General features: G+C 44.3%; 1 protein-coding gene across 11 annotated transcripts in view; it reads right to left on the bottom strand.

The window, feature by feature from the left end:
• The window catches only part of SRGAP2 (SLIT-ROBO Rho GTPase activating protein 2), a 235,414-nt gene that overhangs the window by 37,147 nt on the left and 179,941 nt on the right, over positions 1-18,326 (bottom strand). For all 11 annotated transcript variants that reach the window (XM_038586064.1, XM_038586065.1, XM_038586066.1 and 8 more), the window contains exons 11-13: positions 10,411-10,495; positions 7,588-7,615; positions 5,813-5,837 (exon numbers count right to left, since the gene is read on the bottom strand). In XM_038586064.1, coding sequence (XP_038441992.1) covers positions 5,813-5,837; positions 7,588-7,615; positions 10,411-10,495 — 138 coding nt within the window. The remainder of the gene's footprint in view (positions 1-5,812; positions 5,838-7,587; positions 7,616-10,410; positions 10,496-18,326) is intronic.

Here is an 18,326-nt window from a genome sequence, read left to right as displayed (position 1 = left end):
AGTGCTAACCATTTAAAGAGGAATACACTGGGTGCTTTAAATGGATCGGTCCTGGTAACAACCCTATGGGGTGTGTATTATTATTCTCCTCATTTGATAAATGAAGAGATGAAATTTTAGCAAGGTGAAACAGTTGCTTAAGACTGACACAGGCGGTAAGAAACAGGGCTTGGATCTAACCCAGGATGTCTCCCTCTGAGACTGCACATCTCACTGCTACCTAGCATCTATCCCAGGAGCTCAGCAAACATTGCCATGTACATACCCAGTCTGCATCCCAGGAGCTCAGCAAACATTACCCGGTATGCATACCAAGCATTACTAAAAACCAGTAGGGCTTTATAATGGCAGCTAAACACAAAATAATTCAGTTATGGGGAAGAAAGACATCAAACAAAGGGACCTATACCAAGCTCGGAAGGGCTGTAGAAGTTCGGGACAGGGGTACCTGGCTGGTTCAGTTGGTAGAGCGTGTGACTCTTGATCTTGGGGTTGTGGGTTCAAGTACCACGTTGGGTGCAGAGATTACTTAAAAAAATATAATATTTTATATTTTATTTTATTATTTTTTTAAAGGGAGATAGAGGGAAAGGGAGAGGGAGAGAGAATCTTAAGCAGGCTTCATGCTCCGCATGGAGCCCAACATGGCGCAAGATCTCACAATCCTGAGATCATGACCTGAGCCGAACTCGGTCAACACTTAACTGATTGAGCCACCCAGGTGCCCCTAAAAAGAAAATCTTTAAAAAAATAAAATAAAATAAGAAGTTCAGGACAGAGACTGGTTCTCAAGCAGCATGGGTCCTGTGGCTTCTGTCCCTTTCACAGGTTTGCCTATATCCTCAAAATTTTAGCTGTGGCCCTGGGGTTTGGCCACTATTAGGGAAGCAGCTGGATCTTATGAAGAAGTTGGACTGTAAGAAGAGCTGGCATGGCCTCCAGCTCCCAAGCTTACTGGGAATGCAGGATGCTGCCAAAGGAAGTAGCAAGTGTGCCAAGGTAGAGCTGGGGTCAGGAAGGTCTCAGCGACCCAAATGCTCATCTTCATGACCCTCAAGCCCATCCTGCTTCCTCTAGCTTTCCAGCCATAGCAGCCAGCATCTGCCCTCTTGTTGCCATCCCTGACTTCTGCGAGTCAGCCCAGGACAATCCTAGAGAAAGAATCTTGGTCAAGCCCTTCCATACTCTAATGAAGAAACTGGGTTCCACCATTAAAAACAAAACACAACAAAACAACCCTCCAATTTTTGGAAGTCTTTTTGTGTTTGCAAACATTGTTATTACAGTTTTCTTTTTTTAACATTTTATTTATTTATTTGAGATACAGATAGAGAGCATGAGCTGGGGAGGGGGCAGAGAGAGGGAGAAGCAGACTCCTTGCTGAGATCAGGACCCTGGGATCATGACCTGAGCCGAAGGCAGACACTTAACTGACTGAGCCACCCAGGTACCCCATTATTGTAGTTTTCATTTACAAAGAGTAGTCCAGTGATAATGAGCTTAGTGATATGGGGATTTGTATGAGGGTTAGTGATATGAGGTTTTTTCTGGCCGCAGACTTATACTTAAAGACCTAGAGAGAGGTGGGTTGGGAAGCTCACAGGTTACTGGCTTCAACAAGTTATGGGAATGTAAAGCACTGCCTAGACTTACGGGAAATGGATTATCAACAGGAGTTAAAGGGAAGCGTGCAGGGTGGTAGACAGCAAGACACCAAACGTGCACATCCATGATTACCACTGGCGCATCATAAGTAGCCCAGAGGGATAATCTGTGGCAGACAAGAGTGGGCCAGAGTTGACCTACATGACCGAATAATAGTATTTTCCTATGGGCTCCTCCAGTGGAGCCTAAGCCAGAGTCCAGTGGGAGCAAAAAGTGGACAATGCCATGAAGGCCTCAGACCCTCCTACCATCCATCCCTCTCTTTTTAATTTTCCAAGTTCCAAGTGAATTCATTTTCCCAAGATGTGCCTGTGTGCTCCTATGGGACTCCAAAGACCCCCACACCTTACCAATGATTTTGCATACACCTGACCAAGGAGTGTCCATGCGTGTTCTTGCTCAGTGTCTGACTCTCCCTTTCTTCCCCTCTCCTTCCTTTCCCTAATGTTAGGATCTATATACGTTTAATTCTTTAGTTCATAATATTTCTGGTGGTATAATCCTAGGGTTGGAAGGAGCCTCTAAGGACAATTGGGCCAAGTCTCCATTTGATAAGATAAGGGACCTTTAAACCAAAGGCGGAGGGAAAAAGGTAACATGCATAACTTGGAAAAGAGGAAAGCAGGGGCCCTGTGATTTGCAGGAGAAAACAATTGGGAAGTGGCCAGCTAGTGGCTAAAAAGGCCATTGTTTGGCATAATTTCTCATGAGAGAGAGGTTAGGATTTTTGCCAGGTACCCATCTCTGTTACATTCGTTAGATTTCCATTTCTACCCAGGGAGAAAATAGAAGTCTCCATGACTGACTGGATGTGGTGATGGGAAAGAAAGAGGTATTAGAGGTACTACTCAGGGCTTCAGGACTGGGAAGAATGGAGTCCCCTCCCCATTACGAGACACAGAAAAATTAGGGGGTGTGCCAAGTGAGTTAGAAAGCAGGGGGGAGATGAGGGGAGCAATGCACAAGGGAGGCGGTGCTATATCAACTCTCAAGCTGATGTCCAGCCAATCAGTTCAAAATTCGATCCAAAGACTCAGGACGATGGACACTTGGAGGAGGAGAGACAGGTTCAACTATGGAAATGAAGTTAGAAAGGAAAGAATATGGAGAGAAGTCAAAAGAGCACCAAGCCTGGGAGCACACATACCTTTAGAGGAATGGAGAAAGAAAGACGAACAAAGAAGAGACAGAAGTGATAGGAAAGAGAAAATGCTAGGCCTGAGGGTAGGAGGGAAAGCTTAGAAGCAGCAGCTGGGGCAACAAAGGCTGGGATGGTCTAAACTCAGGCCCTGCTAGGGTCAAAAGTGACTGAAACCCAATAGGGACCCGCAAAAAAAAAAAAAAAAAGCTACCAGATTATTTGTCTTGTTTGGCTGACTTGCCATAAAAAAACAAACAATTATTTATTTCCTTACACAAGACCACTCATCTTCCAGGTTAACTATTTACCTGCCTGCCTAGTGTAGAAAAACTCTTTACTGATCCACCATCAGATTTGAACTGCTGGGGCAACAGAATGAAAATAAGGTCTTTACTTGACTGGGGCTTTGGGTGCATCCTGGAGCTCCTACACAGTCTAGTACCAGGCACATATGCTCCTCCTGCAACTGCTTAGATGCAGCAGGAGGCACAACAGATGGGCGCTGCTCCCCTCTGATGGTGAACCCGGGCAGGGCTACTACCCGCCAAGCCGTGGTCTCCGGCATGCCCGTGGCCACAGTGGAGGCTGTGAGGCCCTCACACCTATTCTCCATCTAGATGCTGGAGGTCCAGTTTCAGCCCAGGAACTGAAAGGAACAAGTGTTAAGTTCAACTCTATTCTTAGTGTTGAAGGGGGAAAAGCTGGCTCCCTCTTTAAGATATCTACCTATTAACTTTATTTTTAACATTTTTGAAGGTTTATGTATTTATTTTAGAGAAACCGAGGGAAAGAGAGTGTGAGCATGTGTATAAGCGGGGAGAGAGGAAGGGACAGAGTCAGAGGCAGTATCTTCAAGTAGACTCCCGGCTGACCGCGGAGCCTGACCTGGGGCTCTATCCCTTGACCCTGAGATCAAGACCTGAGCCAAAACCAAGAGTTAGATGCTCACCTGACTAAGCCACCCAGGTGCCCCCTCACCTATTAGTTTTAAATGTAATAGATTATCCCTGAGAGGTACTCCATTCTTCTACAATTTTTTAAAAAAGATTTTACTTATTTATTTAAGAGAAAGAGCATGTGAGCAGGGGAGGGGGAGAAGAAGAGGAAGAGGGAGAGGATCTTGAGTAGACTCCATGCTGAGCATGGAGCCCAACATGGGGCTCAATCTCATGACCCTGAGATCATGAACTGGGCTGAAACCAAGAGCTGGACACTCAAATGACTGAGCCACCCATGTGCCCCCACCATTAATTTTAAATGCAATAGATCATCCCTGGGAGGCACTCTATTCTATTCTAGTTCGTTTATTTTATTTTATTTATTTATTTATTTATTTATTTATTCATTTATTTATTTATGAGAGAGAGAAAGAGCAAGTGTAAGCAGGGGAGGGGGAGAAAAAGAGGAAGAGGGAGAAGATCTCAAGCAGACTCCACGCTGAGCATGGAGCCCAACATGGGACTCAATCTCATGACTCTGAGATCATGACCTGAGCCGAAACCAAGAGTCAGATGCTTAGCCACCTGAGCCACCCAGGTGCCCCCATTCTTCTCTACTTTTATTTTATTTTACTTATTTTTAAAAAATATATTTTTTTTAATTTATTCGTGAGAGACACACACAGAGAGAGGCAGAGACACAAGCAGAGGGAGAAGCAGGGAGCCCAATGTGGGACTCAATCCCAGGACTCCAGGATCACACTCTGAGCCAAAGGCAGACGCTCAACCACTGAGCCACTCAGGCATCCCTTTTCCCTACTTTTAAATGAAATTATGGGAGAAGGGGCAGAAGCAAGAAATAGAGGAACCAGAGGAAGGAAAGATGCAATGAAATTTTTATAAATTTAAAAATGTATAAATTTTTATCATTATAATGATCTGAAGCAGAGAAGGGGGAAAAATATTGACAGCAAAGTTAAGACAATTGAGAGCTATGTCATCCGAGTGTCCAGCTGGACTGCTCAGCTAGTTGGAATGGTCACATGGGCTGGAGACCCTGTTGGGGCTGCTGACACAACAGAAACCATGTGCCCTCTACATCCTCTACATTTGATTATCTTTCTGTGGCTACAGCCACTGTGAATTACTACCCAAAACAGTTTTTTAAAGCCTGGATCAGTTTTCCCCTGAGCAGACATGAAGACATTTCAGAGCTCTATCTCCTCCCTGCTAACTGCCTGCTACGTAATCTGGTATGAGCTTAAGAGACACAAAATCATTTCAGTATTTGCCGTAAAGTATAATTAGGAAGTCAAATTTGCTGCTGCAAAAAATATTTCAATTATTGTTATTATTTTTTACACAAGCACAAGTGCCATTTAGATTATCCATTGATGTGCATTACCCAGCCCCTGCCTTCTGAGATCCTGCCCTCAAATGGGTACCGAGAGCTGGCTGACCAGCTCAGATTTTAATACAACACTGAAGATCATGCACAAAATCACAGAGTTGAACAGCAATTTGCCACTGTTCTCCTGTTCTCAAGCCAGGCCAGACTTATCTTCACATTTTTAGCATGTCTAAGAAACACACCTAGGATGGACCACACCACCAGAAAACAAACAAACAAAAATCTGGAAACCTAAGCCAACCTGTGTGTGGGCAGATCTAAGTGGTTGATCTAGTGGTTGGGTCTAAGTGTCTGGTCTAGGTGAGTAGCTGCTGTGAGCCACTCACATTTGGAACTTCTATATAAAATGTGAAGCCTATTTCACAGTTTCCTAGAGAAGCAACACCATGGGCAATTCAGGCACAGTCTGCTACAGTCAAACCAAATCTCCAGCCAGGAAGACGGAGCATGACTAGAGAGGGAGAAGGGAGGACCAAATCAGAAAGACCATGGTCACTCCTGTGGAATGAGCTCAATCCATGAAGTTGCCATAATATTAAACATACTCTGACTGAGTGGTACATTCCAAATGGGGGCAGGAAGTCAGGAAAGTATCCTGCCCATAGTAGGGTTCCATATATGTCTATAGGTGGGATCATCTTCACCTGGGGCCCTTACCTGCTTCCTCACCGTAGAGCTACGCCTGAGGTTGACCCCATCAAATCAGAGAGGACCGAACCGGCAACAGGGAGAAAAAAAGAGAGAAAATGGGATTAAAAACAATCTGTGTGTTAGTTAATGAAGCAAGTCACATTACTCAGCTCAGTCCCAGGACTGGCTAAGACACTTGATAAGTTACTTTCTGAATAAGGCCCAATAAAGCTCTTTCAGAGCACAGAGGTCACCGTACTCACTATCTGCCACCATTCATAACTAGGGTAGGAGGGGACTGGCTCCATGCAAATCTACGTGCATTAGATGGTAAGATTCTCTCTGTTTGCAGGAGACCTAAGTAAATGCCAAAGGAAGCTACAGTTTTCCTTCTCTTGGAAATCCTTCAGGAGCAATTTTCCTTGAGTTTAAGAGGACAGAGCAGTCAGACTGGAAGGAACCTTGGCAATCCTTCAGGTGAATGCTTTTTGAGACCTGAAGCCTCAGCTGCCTCTTCTCCAAAGGAATTGGACTCACAGGATCCCCCAAACTAGGAGAACAGAGCTGCCCCCGCCCCCCCCGAGTGACATGAAGGCCCAGAGCCTGGCTGCTGGGCCCTCTCTGCCCCTTCCACCAGGCTGCTCCTGTGGAGCCTCTTTGGAATCCTAGAGCTCATCGGATCTAGTGGAATGCTCTTTCTTGTCTTACAGATGATGAGACTGGAGTTTGAAGGAGGGAAAAGAGCAGCCCACGATCACAGCATAAGGGAATTCAATTCAACTGAGCTTTTTCTCATTTCCATAGAGCCTTCCACAGATATGGGACTTCAGGTGAACTTACAATAAAGACTCTATCACCAAAAAGATTTATATTCCATGGAATTCCATTATCCTGGTTCTCTCCAGTCAACAAGACTGGTATATTAATGGGATCTTTACTGTAATCCACAATGACAAAACGATGAAAGCCAAATGAAGCTATTTCTAAATAATGAGCCTATAATTGTAAATGGCCTCATGATTATTGTGTGTGTTGGCAGATCTAAGTGGTTGATATAATGGGCTAACCCGGGGTCTCTAAGGAGTCTAGCCCATTAAAGCTCTTTCCCCAGTTAAATCAGCACATTTTTAGGCATCTGAGAACTGCTGGCTGGATGACTGCCTTGCTTGTCGCTAGCTCACGAGTTTTCTCATAGCAGCTACATGACTGGGAGGGAAAATATTTGGCTGGGGTTCGGGAGGGAGGGGAAGGTGGGGAAAGATTGGGAGGGTTGCATACTTGTACATCAGGCAAGGATTTCTACCAATGCTGTTTGGCAAGCCAGTGCCATGTAGTATTTCATTATCCAGCAACAGTCACTAATTAAGGGCTGTCATCTTTTCCATGCATAAAATCTCAGATCAAATGCTATCTTCTGATCTTCCTTCTCTGGGTCAGAGACTTCCCCAAAACCACATGCTGAAGTCTAGCAGCGAAGGTTAGGTTACCAGGATCCTCCAGAGTCGAACACTTCTTGCAAACATGGTGGCTTTGGGGAGTCTCTGAAACTACTTCAGCAAACGATAGCTCCCTTCATCCCAGTCTGCTCAGCTCTCTCCCCAAGTCACAGCAGGCCCCATTTCCATTTGAGGCCAGATGGGGTTGGCAAGGCAAAAGGAAGGGAGCAACCCCGCCCTAGTCCCCTCCTTTGCAAAGTCACCCAATGCCTTCCCACTTCAACTCCTCGGCTCTCCCAGCCTGGGATCATCTATCCCAGGGGCCTCTCTTCACCCCTTCCCAGGGCTGTCTCAGGCCACACCTACCTGGCCAGACTGCAGTCTGTCCGCTGACCTGTTGGAAAGACAAAGGCAAAAAGCTCATGTGGAAGCAGAAGGGGCGAGAGAGGAAGACTTATTCCCAGGAGTTACCTGAAATGCCCTGCCTATCTCCCCCAGAGAGCTGAGCTCCCATCGCTTGCATCACTGCGTGACTGGCCTTCTAAGCAAAAAGAGAGAGGGAGGGAGGGAGGGAGGGAGAGAGAGAGAGAGAGAGAGATGCCCAGAGCCTCTTCCTGGGCAAGTGCTGTTTCTAATGCTTATTCCCACGGCTGCTGATATGTCCCTAAAGCTGAGGTATGCCAACCGTGCTTCCCAGAGGGAGAACAGGGCAGCTGCAGGGGACAATAGCAAGGCAGATCACATTTTAGAGAACAAATTACTAGAAGCCTTCCCAAAGGTAAAATCCAGCTTCTCTTCTGTGTATGCGGGTGTGTGTGGTGAGGGAGGGAGGGATGAACTGGCTTGCTCCAGAGTAATGCACACACACACACACACACATACACAGTGAGGGCCGCAGGGGAAGAAAGGAGGAAGAATTGTTTGCGGGGAAGAGGGAGAAGATAAGGATGTTCTAGTTTTAGATTCACAGGAAATTCTCTTAGGCTGGGCTGGGGTGGCAAGGGAGAAATGAGATTTAATTGCTATCAAACTGTGGTTCTCATCCAATAGAGGCCCTAAGATTAAGTTTAATGGGTCACAGCCAGCTTTAAAAAATGAAAAATCTTAAAGTCCCTAAGAATTCTTATGTTTTTAAAATACACACATGCATGTGTACACGGGCCATGATGTGATCTGTTTGCTTTCTTTGGATCCACAGTTAACCAGTTAACCAAGTGTGGTCTGTATTGTATAAACCGGGGACAAGGCAAGCAAGTGCTGAGCTAAGGAACAGATCATCCCCCACAGGCCTCATCCATGTTCCTGGAAAAACAGCTCCAAGGACCAGGGATGGGGAGGGCAGGGTTTTTTCTGGCCTTTAAAGGTTGCTAATTTTGATTACTCTTCAGCTCATCCTGAGCAACATCCTCCCCCACCCCTACCAGCCTCTCATTACTAAAGGCTCAGCTTTCATCTGCAAAAATATTATTCTGAGCCATTATTTTCAACATCTGTACCATTTCCATTCTGGAATACTCATACACATCAATTATGCCTCTATGGCAAGAACAAGGGGCTCTTGCATTATGGTGACAAATTTACTCAGAAGGCAGGGACATGATGATTTGCACACAGAAAGATGTGTGGCTATTTCTCTCCTTATTACTGGAACTTGTCATCTTTAGATGAAGGCAATTTGCAGCACTAATGAATGGTCACCAACCTTTGCCCTTCTACAGTAGCAAAGCTGGTGCATGTTTGTGTGTGTGCAAAGCCACTCACTCTCTCTCTCACACACACACACTCACACACACACACACACACGCACACTCCCAAGGCCTTGCTCTCCATCTCACCTATGGACTACGCTTAGATTATTTTAGAAAAACACACACACACACAAAACCATGGTTATAACTTGTTTCAAATAGTTCTGGGGAAAAAAAAAATAGTTCTGGGCTTTCTTTTGTCTGATTCCCTATGAAGCAATCTGATAACCCAAAAGCAAAGATTTTCTATAAGCAAAGCTGGGCTCTCTATGCTCAAACCTGTTCAGACTGAGTCCCTTGGGTGGCAGGGAGGGAAGAGAACAGAAGTTACCTAACAGGCATTCTTCGCATAAAAGAAAATGCCTTTATAATCACAAGATCAAAGATATCACAGATAAAAAGAATTCATCATCTAGGGGAACTGTCCAGCACGGGAGGAGGATGGGACAAGAGGGTGGGTAGGAGGCTCTGGTATGAAAAGTGTGCCTCTGATTCCTGAGGCCAATGAGCTAACGAGTCCCATCTGCCTTTATACACTATGCAGTTTGTCTGAAGAGTGCTCAAGAATTTGTTTTAAAACATTAGGCTCCGTGCAGGTTTGTCTTTCCCTGGTGTTCCCATATTTTGCCTGTAGCCTCCTGGTCCCATCTAGAAGTGAAGGGATGAGCAGGGCAAGGAGGAGGGGCCAGCATCCAGAGGCATCCCCCACCTGGGAATCCCATTAATCACAGGAGGTATGATCTAGGCAGCACCCGGGCAGGGTGCCCAAAACCCCAGGGAAGCTTCTTTCAACCTTGGCCTTCTGTTTGACAGCTGAGGAGAGAAAGTCCAGAGTGCCAGTCCAGTTCTCTGCTCTGCTACTTTCCAGGGTCTGGTTAAAATCATCCTCGATTCATGGACAAGACAGGCCACTCGGTACCCTGTCCTCAGCAGAGAGGGCTGCCACTGAGCATCAGGACCTTCCAAAGTGGAAGGAAAGAGATGCTCTCACCTGACGCTATGGGATGCGGCAGACTGTGGGTCAATCCTGCCTTCGAGAAGCCTCTTCTCTCCTTAGAGCAGCTGCCATCCTGGCTCACTGGCCCTGTAGTCTCAGTTCTGCTACAGAAGAGCTGAGTTTTTTGACAAAGTGTCTGGAGAGTAAGTGACCCAGCGGCCTTTTTATCCCAGTCGTGGCAGAGAAGGGGGACAGGGTGGTGAGCAGGAATGCTCCATTTAAACAAATAGATCATGAACATTAGTGCTGCATTAAGCATTGGCCTTCTCCCATTACTCAACCAGTCGTTTGGGGCGGTGTGCTTCACATCAAACAGGCTAGGAAAAGAGATGCACTCATCTAACAAGATCAGGCCCACAAGGATCAGGAGGGAGGCTCAGCCATGCAGCTTGGGGCCTGGCCTTCCCCTCATTGCCAAACCTCCAGCAGAATTCCCACACTCACTTTCTCCCAGGGTTTTCTGGAGAAGGTCATGCTTGGCTTGTAGCTTGGTGATGAGGTTTCTGCCCTCCAGGTACTCCTTCATTTTCTGTAAGGGAGGAAAAGAAAGAGCAATCAGACTCCTGAAGAAAAAAGAAAGAAATCACAGATTCTCAGCTGTGCAATTCCCTTTCTCTATGAGGGCATTTCATTCTGACCCAATTTCTACTAGCTGCCTTTTTAAATTTCTCTATTTCTACTAGGGCCCTGAGCATCTGGACAGCTGCTGACTTCTACAGTGGATTATTAGTATCCTGCTCTATGTTCTCTTAGGAGCTAGCTCCACATTGGCCAGTGTAAGAAATGCTCTCTTAGAGCCCATCATCCATCTCTCTCAGTTCCACTAAAGAACAGAGGGCGGGGATGGGGTGGATGGACTCATGGAGCCCAGATCCTCTTGGTGTGGGGACACACACATGCCACTTGTCACCTCCACGGACATCTAGCCCCACCTCGGCCCCTCCCAAGGGTGCATTCCAACACATCAGGAGCAAGGCTAATGGCAGGCTCAGCCCCTCGCCTCAGGCCTCAGCTGCACCCCAGCATGCAGAGCATATTCCTCTCAGCCATCTCTTAATCAGCTCCCTGCTCTATTCTGCACGGAGACTTTGTGGAGAGCTTGGGATTTCCAAGCCTTCAGAGAGAGGGGCTGCCGCCCCCCACTGCATAGACACATAATGCCAGTTCTCAACACAAGATGAAGTTATGGAAATGTGCTCCATCTGCTCTACCAGTCAAAATACAATTGCTGTGCTGCATTTTCTGATTTGACCTCTCTTAACCCTTGTCTTTCCAGGGAGAGACTATTTCCCTGGACAATTCATCAAATCTTTAAAACAACCCTACAAACTGATTATCACTGTCCCCATTTTACGGATGAGGGCACCAAGATTTGGAGCAATTAAACAGGTTGCTCAAAGTCAGAGTGAGGGAGTGGTAGAGTCCAGACATCTGCAGTTTGATGATCCGGTGTGTGTGCTCAACCATCATGACGGCACGCTCCATCTATTAGGGTGCACAGCAGAAGGAAAGGCAGCACAAAACTTCATAGTATTAATTCTTTATATATGTGGAGCAATTCAAGAGTTTTCAGAGCCCTTAGCACATATTCTCTCACATGACTGGCACAGTAACTCTGCAGAGCACACTAGGGAAGACATTGCTGGTTGCCTGTAACAGATGAGAGGATGATCTTGGGAGAGGGGTGCTGAATTGCAGATCGCTGCCAGTTAGGAAGTGGGAGTGCCAGGCCTTTGGTGCCTTAATCTGGTGTCTTTCTACCCTGCAACAGGTTCCTGGGGACTGTCATTCACCTTGGCTGCCTCCTGCTGCAATGTCTCAACTCAGAGGCAAAACCAGCAGTGTCTCCCTGAGTATGATCTGTGACTCTCTGAATATACAGGACATAGTGGAGGGGGGAAGTGGATAAAACATTTTAAATTGTAATACCTCGTCCTTCTTCCAATGTACTAAGCAAAAAATGTAACCATTCATCAAAACTCTGATTTTATGGCTATTATAATTTAGGAGGAAGGCAGAAAAAGAAGGTGAAAAAATGTGAGTTACTTTTACTTTGTACCTTTCTGTAGAGGGTAAACTAACTATCGTTTCTTTCTTTCTTTCTTTCTTTCTTTCTTTCTTTCTTTCTTTCTTTCTTTCTTTCTCTTTTCTTTTCTTTTCTTTTTTTTCTTTTCTTTTTCAGGGTAAACTTTCAACCAAGACTGTGTATTTCTTCTCTCTCATGTAAAAACAAAGAAAAAAACCCCTGCTTTCTCTGGGATGCACATCCTGGCCTTCTCATGCTCACTCAGATGCTCCTGTGTGTACCTTTGAAAAGTTCACATGGCCCCGGCACAAGGGCTTCATCGTCATGTGTCTTTCTCTCCAGTCTGCCTCTCCTCTAGGGTCAGCGTCATTACTCTTTGCATCCCTGATGCTTAGTTTGTGCCCAGCAAACAGCAGACACTCAATAAATGCTTGAAGGAGGAGTAAAGAAACAAACAGCCTCACTCTCCTCTGAAAGAACCTTCCTCAGCAGTCACAACCCAAGCCCCCAAGTGTACCCCTACTCTCTAAATCAAGTGTAAAGCAAATAAAAACAAACCCTATACCAAATCAGTTCTGTTGCTTTCCTCCTGGCCTGTTCTCTCTGCTCTTTTCTGTCTTTGCATGAGAACATCTGCATGAAAACAGGCTCCCTTGTCACCTTCCCCTTCCCATCTGCTTCAGCTGCCGGCTCACCTGCTGTCAGCCTTCCCTGGGTGATACCCTAATCCCCAACCAATGCCTAATTGTGGGGCTGGGAACAGCACTGTAGGGCCCAGGGGTGAAAACCTGCAGGAAATATCCACTGCTAGCATCTGAACCCTCAAAGGCCCCTCTTTGGAAGTCTCCCAGGAGACTCTAGAGGTTTCCTAATGAGGAAAAAAAAAATTCACCAAGAAACTGTAACCCTTAAGACAAAACCAGACTGCTCAGAAAACAGCCAAAATTCTCAAAGGAGAAGGATGCAAATTCCTTCCTTTCACTCATGTTTCTACCTGTGACTCCAGAAATCATTTTTTCATTCATGTCACGGTTGGCGAGTTAACTCTGGGCTGTCACTTGGTGAACCATTAAAATAAATAACAATCTGATAAAGACATATGTTGGATTACCTTTTCAGTTCCATGAAATCCGGGAGGATCAAAAACTATGTCGAGGTTGACCTGCATTCCTAATAGTGGAAACAATGGTTGGAAGTTTTCTATCTAGGTAGGTGGGGAATGGGGGGTGGGGTGGGAGGGGAAAATGATCCCAAAGTTCGCAGGCCTGTTATTTGCCAACTTTCTATCCCACCCGTTAGCACTCTGCACAGGACAGAAGCTGGGAGAAATAACCTGGCCATGACTGGTGGAAGAACTCAAGCTGAGGAGGCTGAAGGCAAGGAAGGCATACACGGCTTTCGGATGACTTCTGGTTGACCAGGAGGCCATGAAAAGAATGGTTTATGTGTCGTAAGGGTCATTTTCTTTATTTAAACCGTGTTCTGATGCAGGTGATTTATTTATTTCACTCCTTTCCCCACACCTTGTTCCCTTCCCAAACATCCATAAGTAACATCACAGGTGTTGAGTTGTCACGGATGGAGGAGAAGACAAAGGGCAGAGTTCTATTCTGGAGCACCAAAATAAAACCAAGTTCCTAAAACGCAGTCTCACCAGACCCATTCTCCCACCTCCATATTTTACACTCAATATTATAAAAACTGGGAATTTCTTTAAAAAGTAGGAAGAGAGGCAAAGAATCTATGGGGATGGTTTTGTTTTGTTTGCCACTGTGAGTCTTCAATTCAGTCTTTATGATCTCATTAATTCATTTCTTAATAATTCCTAATTGGTTAACTGTCGGCGATGAGTTTTATTTATTGCAAAATAAAATGTAATAGTTTTCCTCTCAAGGCCCTTCTTCCCTGACAGACATTTTTGTTGCAGCAAAATGAAAGAGTCTTAGTTGAGATATTGTAGTCCTGCTGATGGGGTAACAGAGGACCAGCTGAGGACAAAGCACACTGACAAGTCCTGGAAACAGGCAGATGGAACTTCCTCTACAGACTCAACTGCCTCAATGTTCACATTTTGCTAGGGGCAGAAGGCAATCCTAGCCTGACCCCCAGGAGCCTGTAAGTCTACTTTAACATATAAAAATTCCTTTATCTCTAAACCCGCAAGATCCATGTTGGTGATCATCTCCCAGAACATGGCCCACCGATAGACATCTGAAGGGTCTCATGACTAAGGTTTTATTAGATGGTAATAAGTGACCTTTCCCAACAATAGAGAGCCCCCTCAAGGTCCTGGAAACCTTGCCCCCAAATTCCTTAGTGAGTACGCTCCCCTCTCCTCAAACCTCTCCCAACTCCCAGCTATATAATCAGCTACCCCTCATAGGCCTGGGGCAGCAGCTCTTCCTGCCCACGGGTCCTGTCCCCGGGGCTTTAATAAAACCACCATTTTGCACCGAAGATGTCTGAAGAATTCTTTCTTGGTCATCGGCTTCGGACCTCATTCCACCAAACCTCACCTAAATTCTAAAACCTCATCACTACTGCTTACCTTGGGCAAGTCACTGACCCCATCTGAAAAACAGGGATAATAAAATATTTTTCCCAAGGTTCTTAACAGGTGACACAGGATAACAAGCAGGACCGTGATTATTAGCACACAGTCTAGCCACCCTGCAGGTAGTCAAGAGTATTCCTTGTACCTGAATCACTCGCTCAGAAAACCTAAAAATGGAACTTCCCTAAACTTCTTTGCTTTGTGCTAATATATCATACAGCTGAATCAAAACAGGTTTCTGGCCTTAAAAAAAAAAAAAAAAAAAAAAGGCAAAGAACGCTTTTCAAATTTAATTTAAAATACCTCTTCCCTTGAATATGATGGCAGGATAAAACTCAGGGACCTTGAGTTTAATCTTGAGTGAATTTAATCTGAGTGAACTGAAGGCCATAAATGTCTACCATTATAAAGGGGTGCAGTGGGCGGGAGGAAGGAGTCATGTCCACCTAGCCTCACGCACAGAGACACACAGATGTCATCATAGGGTGGTTGCTTCCCCATTATCCAGGCACGCTAACATTTCTCTCTTCTTCATCAATTTTGAAGGCAGGAAATGGCTATCAGACAGAATATGTAATAGAGCAGACCTGTAAACGGCAGCACGTCTCCCACTTTAATTGACAGCACAGGAGCTCTGTAGGTGCCTACTTAGCACACATTTCCTGAGTGCCTATAGAAGACCAAGATAAAAAATGATCTCGGACCATATAAAATCTAGGGGTCTAGAGAACTGCCCTGCTGTCTTCTCTCCTATGATCTTACCAATTCTGTTCCCAAGAATTCAGGCAGTTTATCTTTGTTTATTTTATGAGCCATGAGCTTTAACTCCTTCTCTACTCCAATCCCTATACAAAGAAATACTTAGGAGAAATGCCAGCCTTACAAGGCTTTGACAATCCTTGGCTAAACAGTGAGCATCACCTCCCACCAGCTGGGAACTGGTTAAATAAATGATGGTACATCCATTCATAGAATGGAATTCTGCGCAGCGATTTAAAAAAAAAAAAAAGGACACAGATCTTTTTGGACTAACATGAAAAGAATGTAAAAAAAAATTAAGTGAACAAAAGCAAAGTGAAGAACAGTGTGAGTGGTATGCTTCTATTTGTACTTCTCTTTATTTGATTTCATTATATTTCTAATGTAATTCTATTGTATTAAAGGGTACATCGGTGGTGTGGTTCATGCATAAATATCCCTGGAAGAACACAGAGAAACTGGTTTCAATCCCTGGCAGAAAGGAGAGGAAGTGAGGGTCAGAGATTGGGGGAAGCTCGACTTGTTCTGTATGCTCTTTTGAACTTTTGAATTTTTTTTTTACAATCACAATAAAAAAAGAAACAGGATAAAAAGTAGACACTGCTGGATTGTGTGTTATGAAAGATTAGTGATGCAAACCTCAGGAAATCAGGAAACAGCCTCACATAGGGCAAAAGAGAGGAGAAACCTGCTAAGCTAGTTTTAGAGCCTTTCCTTCACCTCAGCTGCTTTAGCAGGGTATAGAGAAAGAAGCCAGTGGCCTGAGACCAGGTGACCAGGGTTGTAGTTTTAATTATTTATTTAATTATTCAATATTTATTTATTTATTTAGAACATGTGTGTACCAGCGGGGGTGGGGAAAGGAGAGAGAGAATCCTAAGCAGGCTCCATGCCCAGCATGGAGCCCATCAAGGGGCTTGATCTCATGACCTTGTGGTCATGAACTGAGCTGATATTGAGTTGGATGCTTAACCGACTGAGCCACCCAGGTGCCCTCAGAGTTCTAAGTTTTAGTCTTGCTGGGTCACTTAGAACAGCTACCGAACTTCTCTGGATTTGGAGTGTTTTTGTTTTTGTTTTTTCATCTTTCAAATGAGAAGGTTGGTTAGAAGATTTCTAAAAATCACTTCAAGCTTTTAAATTCCATGCTTATTTTCTTGGGACTCCTGCAAATGACTGACCTTTCTAGGACATGCTTCAGATTTCTAATTGATGTCACCCAGGCAGATCAATCTGATGACAGCTGAGAATGGGCAAACAGCTTTCTAGCAGAACCTCTGGGTTGCTAGGCACAACCAGCAACCTATGAGTCAAAGCCATGATAAGGGACCTCTTCCCAACTTTCCAAAAGAAAGGAGCTTCTAGGATGCAATACTCTGATGGCTTTGAAGGACACAGAAAAAAGCCAGGGGTGACATCTATGGAGTAGGGAGTCATCTGACATCTGCAGTTCTGTGGGCTTTGTATGGTTTGGGCAAGCACAGGCAGTCAGGCTAGTATGCACACCCCCTTTTTTAAAATGTCCATTTCACCACCCCCCCAAAGCCCTTTTATCATGAAATGAATTATTTGATGCATTCCAAGCACCAGTCACAATACATCCATTACTACAGAAGCCCAGACAAAAAAATGTTCCTGTTAGTTGCAGAAATTTGCATACAATTTTGATAAGTAGCACTCTCTGGCCACAAATGATGGGAAGTGGGCTAGGGGTGAAAGGGTGGCAGGATTTGAGAGGTCACCAGTTTGTATGTGGTCGTCCCTGCTCTTACAAAAGGTCAACCTTGAATACACATGTCATAGCTTCACTGAAAGCCAAAAAGTAATTCTGACAGTCTTAAATACAGATTTTTAAGTCAAAATTTCTTATTCCATAAAAAAAATGGAAATCTTCTGCAATGTAATGAGATTGGGTCATTAAGTAGTGTTATATCTAAGTACTGCAGACAGACCAGCCAAACAATCCTATTATTAAAAGCCTCGAGAGTGTTCAACAACCTTCTGAGATAAGGAAGCTTGGGGTGGTGAGACAGCCCTTGTGATAGACAAGAAGTTCTCATACTGTCTAGCCCAGGCTTCAAAATGTCTTTATGCTTTGCACAGACTGCTCTTTCCTCCAGGAATGCCATTCCCCTCTTGAGTCACTGCCTCATTCACCTATCCCTCAAGATCAAGCACAAAAGTCACTTTGTGCGTGATGTTTCCCCAACTCCATCCACCCTGGCTACCGTTCACACACGTGTGCATGTATGCATTGAACATTTTTTATATTTCTTTTTTTTGATTGCAAAAATCAATCTATTGTAAGTATTTAGAAACATACAAAGTGAAAATGAAAGTTTTCCTTTCGCATGTCTAATGCCATCATTCCCCCTCTTTCCTCCACACCCTTGGCATTCCTGGGTTTAGCACAGTGTCTGGCACATAGAAGATTCTCGATAAATTATCGATGAGGAACTCAACAATGATTAATGAATAAGTTAATAATGATTGTGGTGATAATACATTTTTAGCACTTATTGAGCACTAACAACAAAATATTTTACAAAACTGGATGAATGGGCCAAAATATCATTCTGTTATTTTAGGTTTTAGCATTTTACTCATGAATATATTTAAAGGATATTATGATGAAATGATGAATTGGAAAAATATTAATCACTTGTTAAATGAAAGCAGATTATAAAACAATGTGCACAGCAACATTCCACTTTTTGACATAAAGTATAAATACTTATATTCACATAGATGTTTGTGTATGCAGAGGAAAAAAACAAGAAAGGGAATACACCCTAACATTGTCATCTCAAGGTAGTGCAATTATGAATGATTATTTTCTTCCTTTTTGTTTCTAAATTTATAACATATGCATGTTTTGATTCCTATAACAAGAAAAAAGTTATTTTAAAAGAATAATACTGTTAAGTCACTCCTTTTCAACAGTCTTCTCCAGGATCAAAAAATAAATCCAAAGAATTCTTAGTTTAAGTTAAAAGACAGATTTCATTTTTTAGAAAAGAT

The sequence above is a fragment of the Canis lupus genome, chromosome 38 (genome assembly GCF_011100685.1).
Source record: "Canis lupus familiaris isolate Mischka breed German Shepherd chromosome 38, alternate assembly UU_Cfam_GSD_1.0, whole genome shotgun sequence".
NCBI lineage: Eukaryota > Metazoa > Chordata > Mammalia > Carnivora > Canidae > Canis > Canis lupus.
This window is presented reverse-complemented; position numbering and strand designations above follow the sequence as displayed.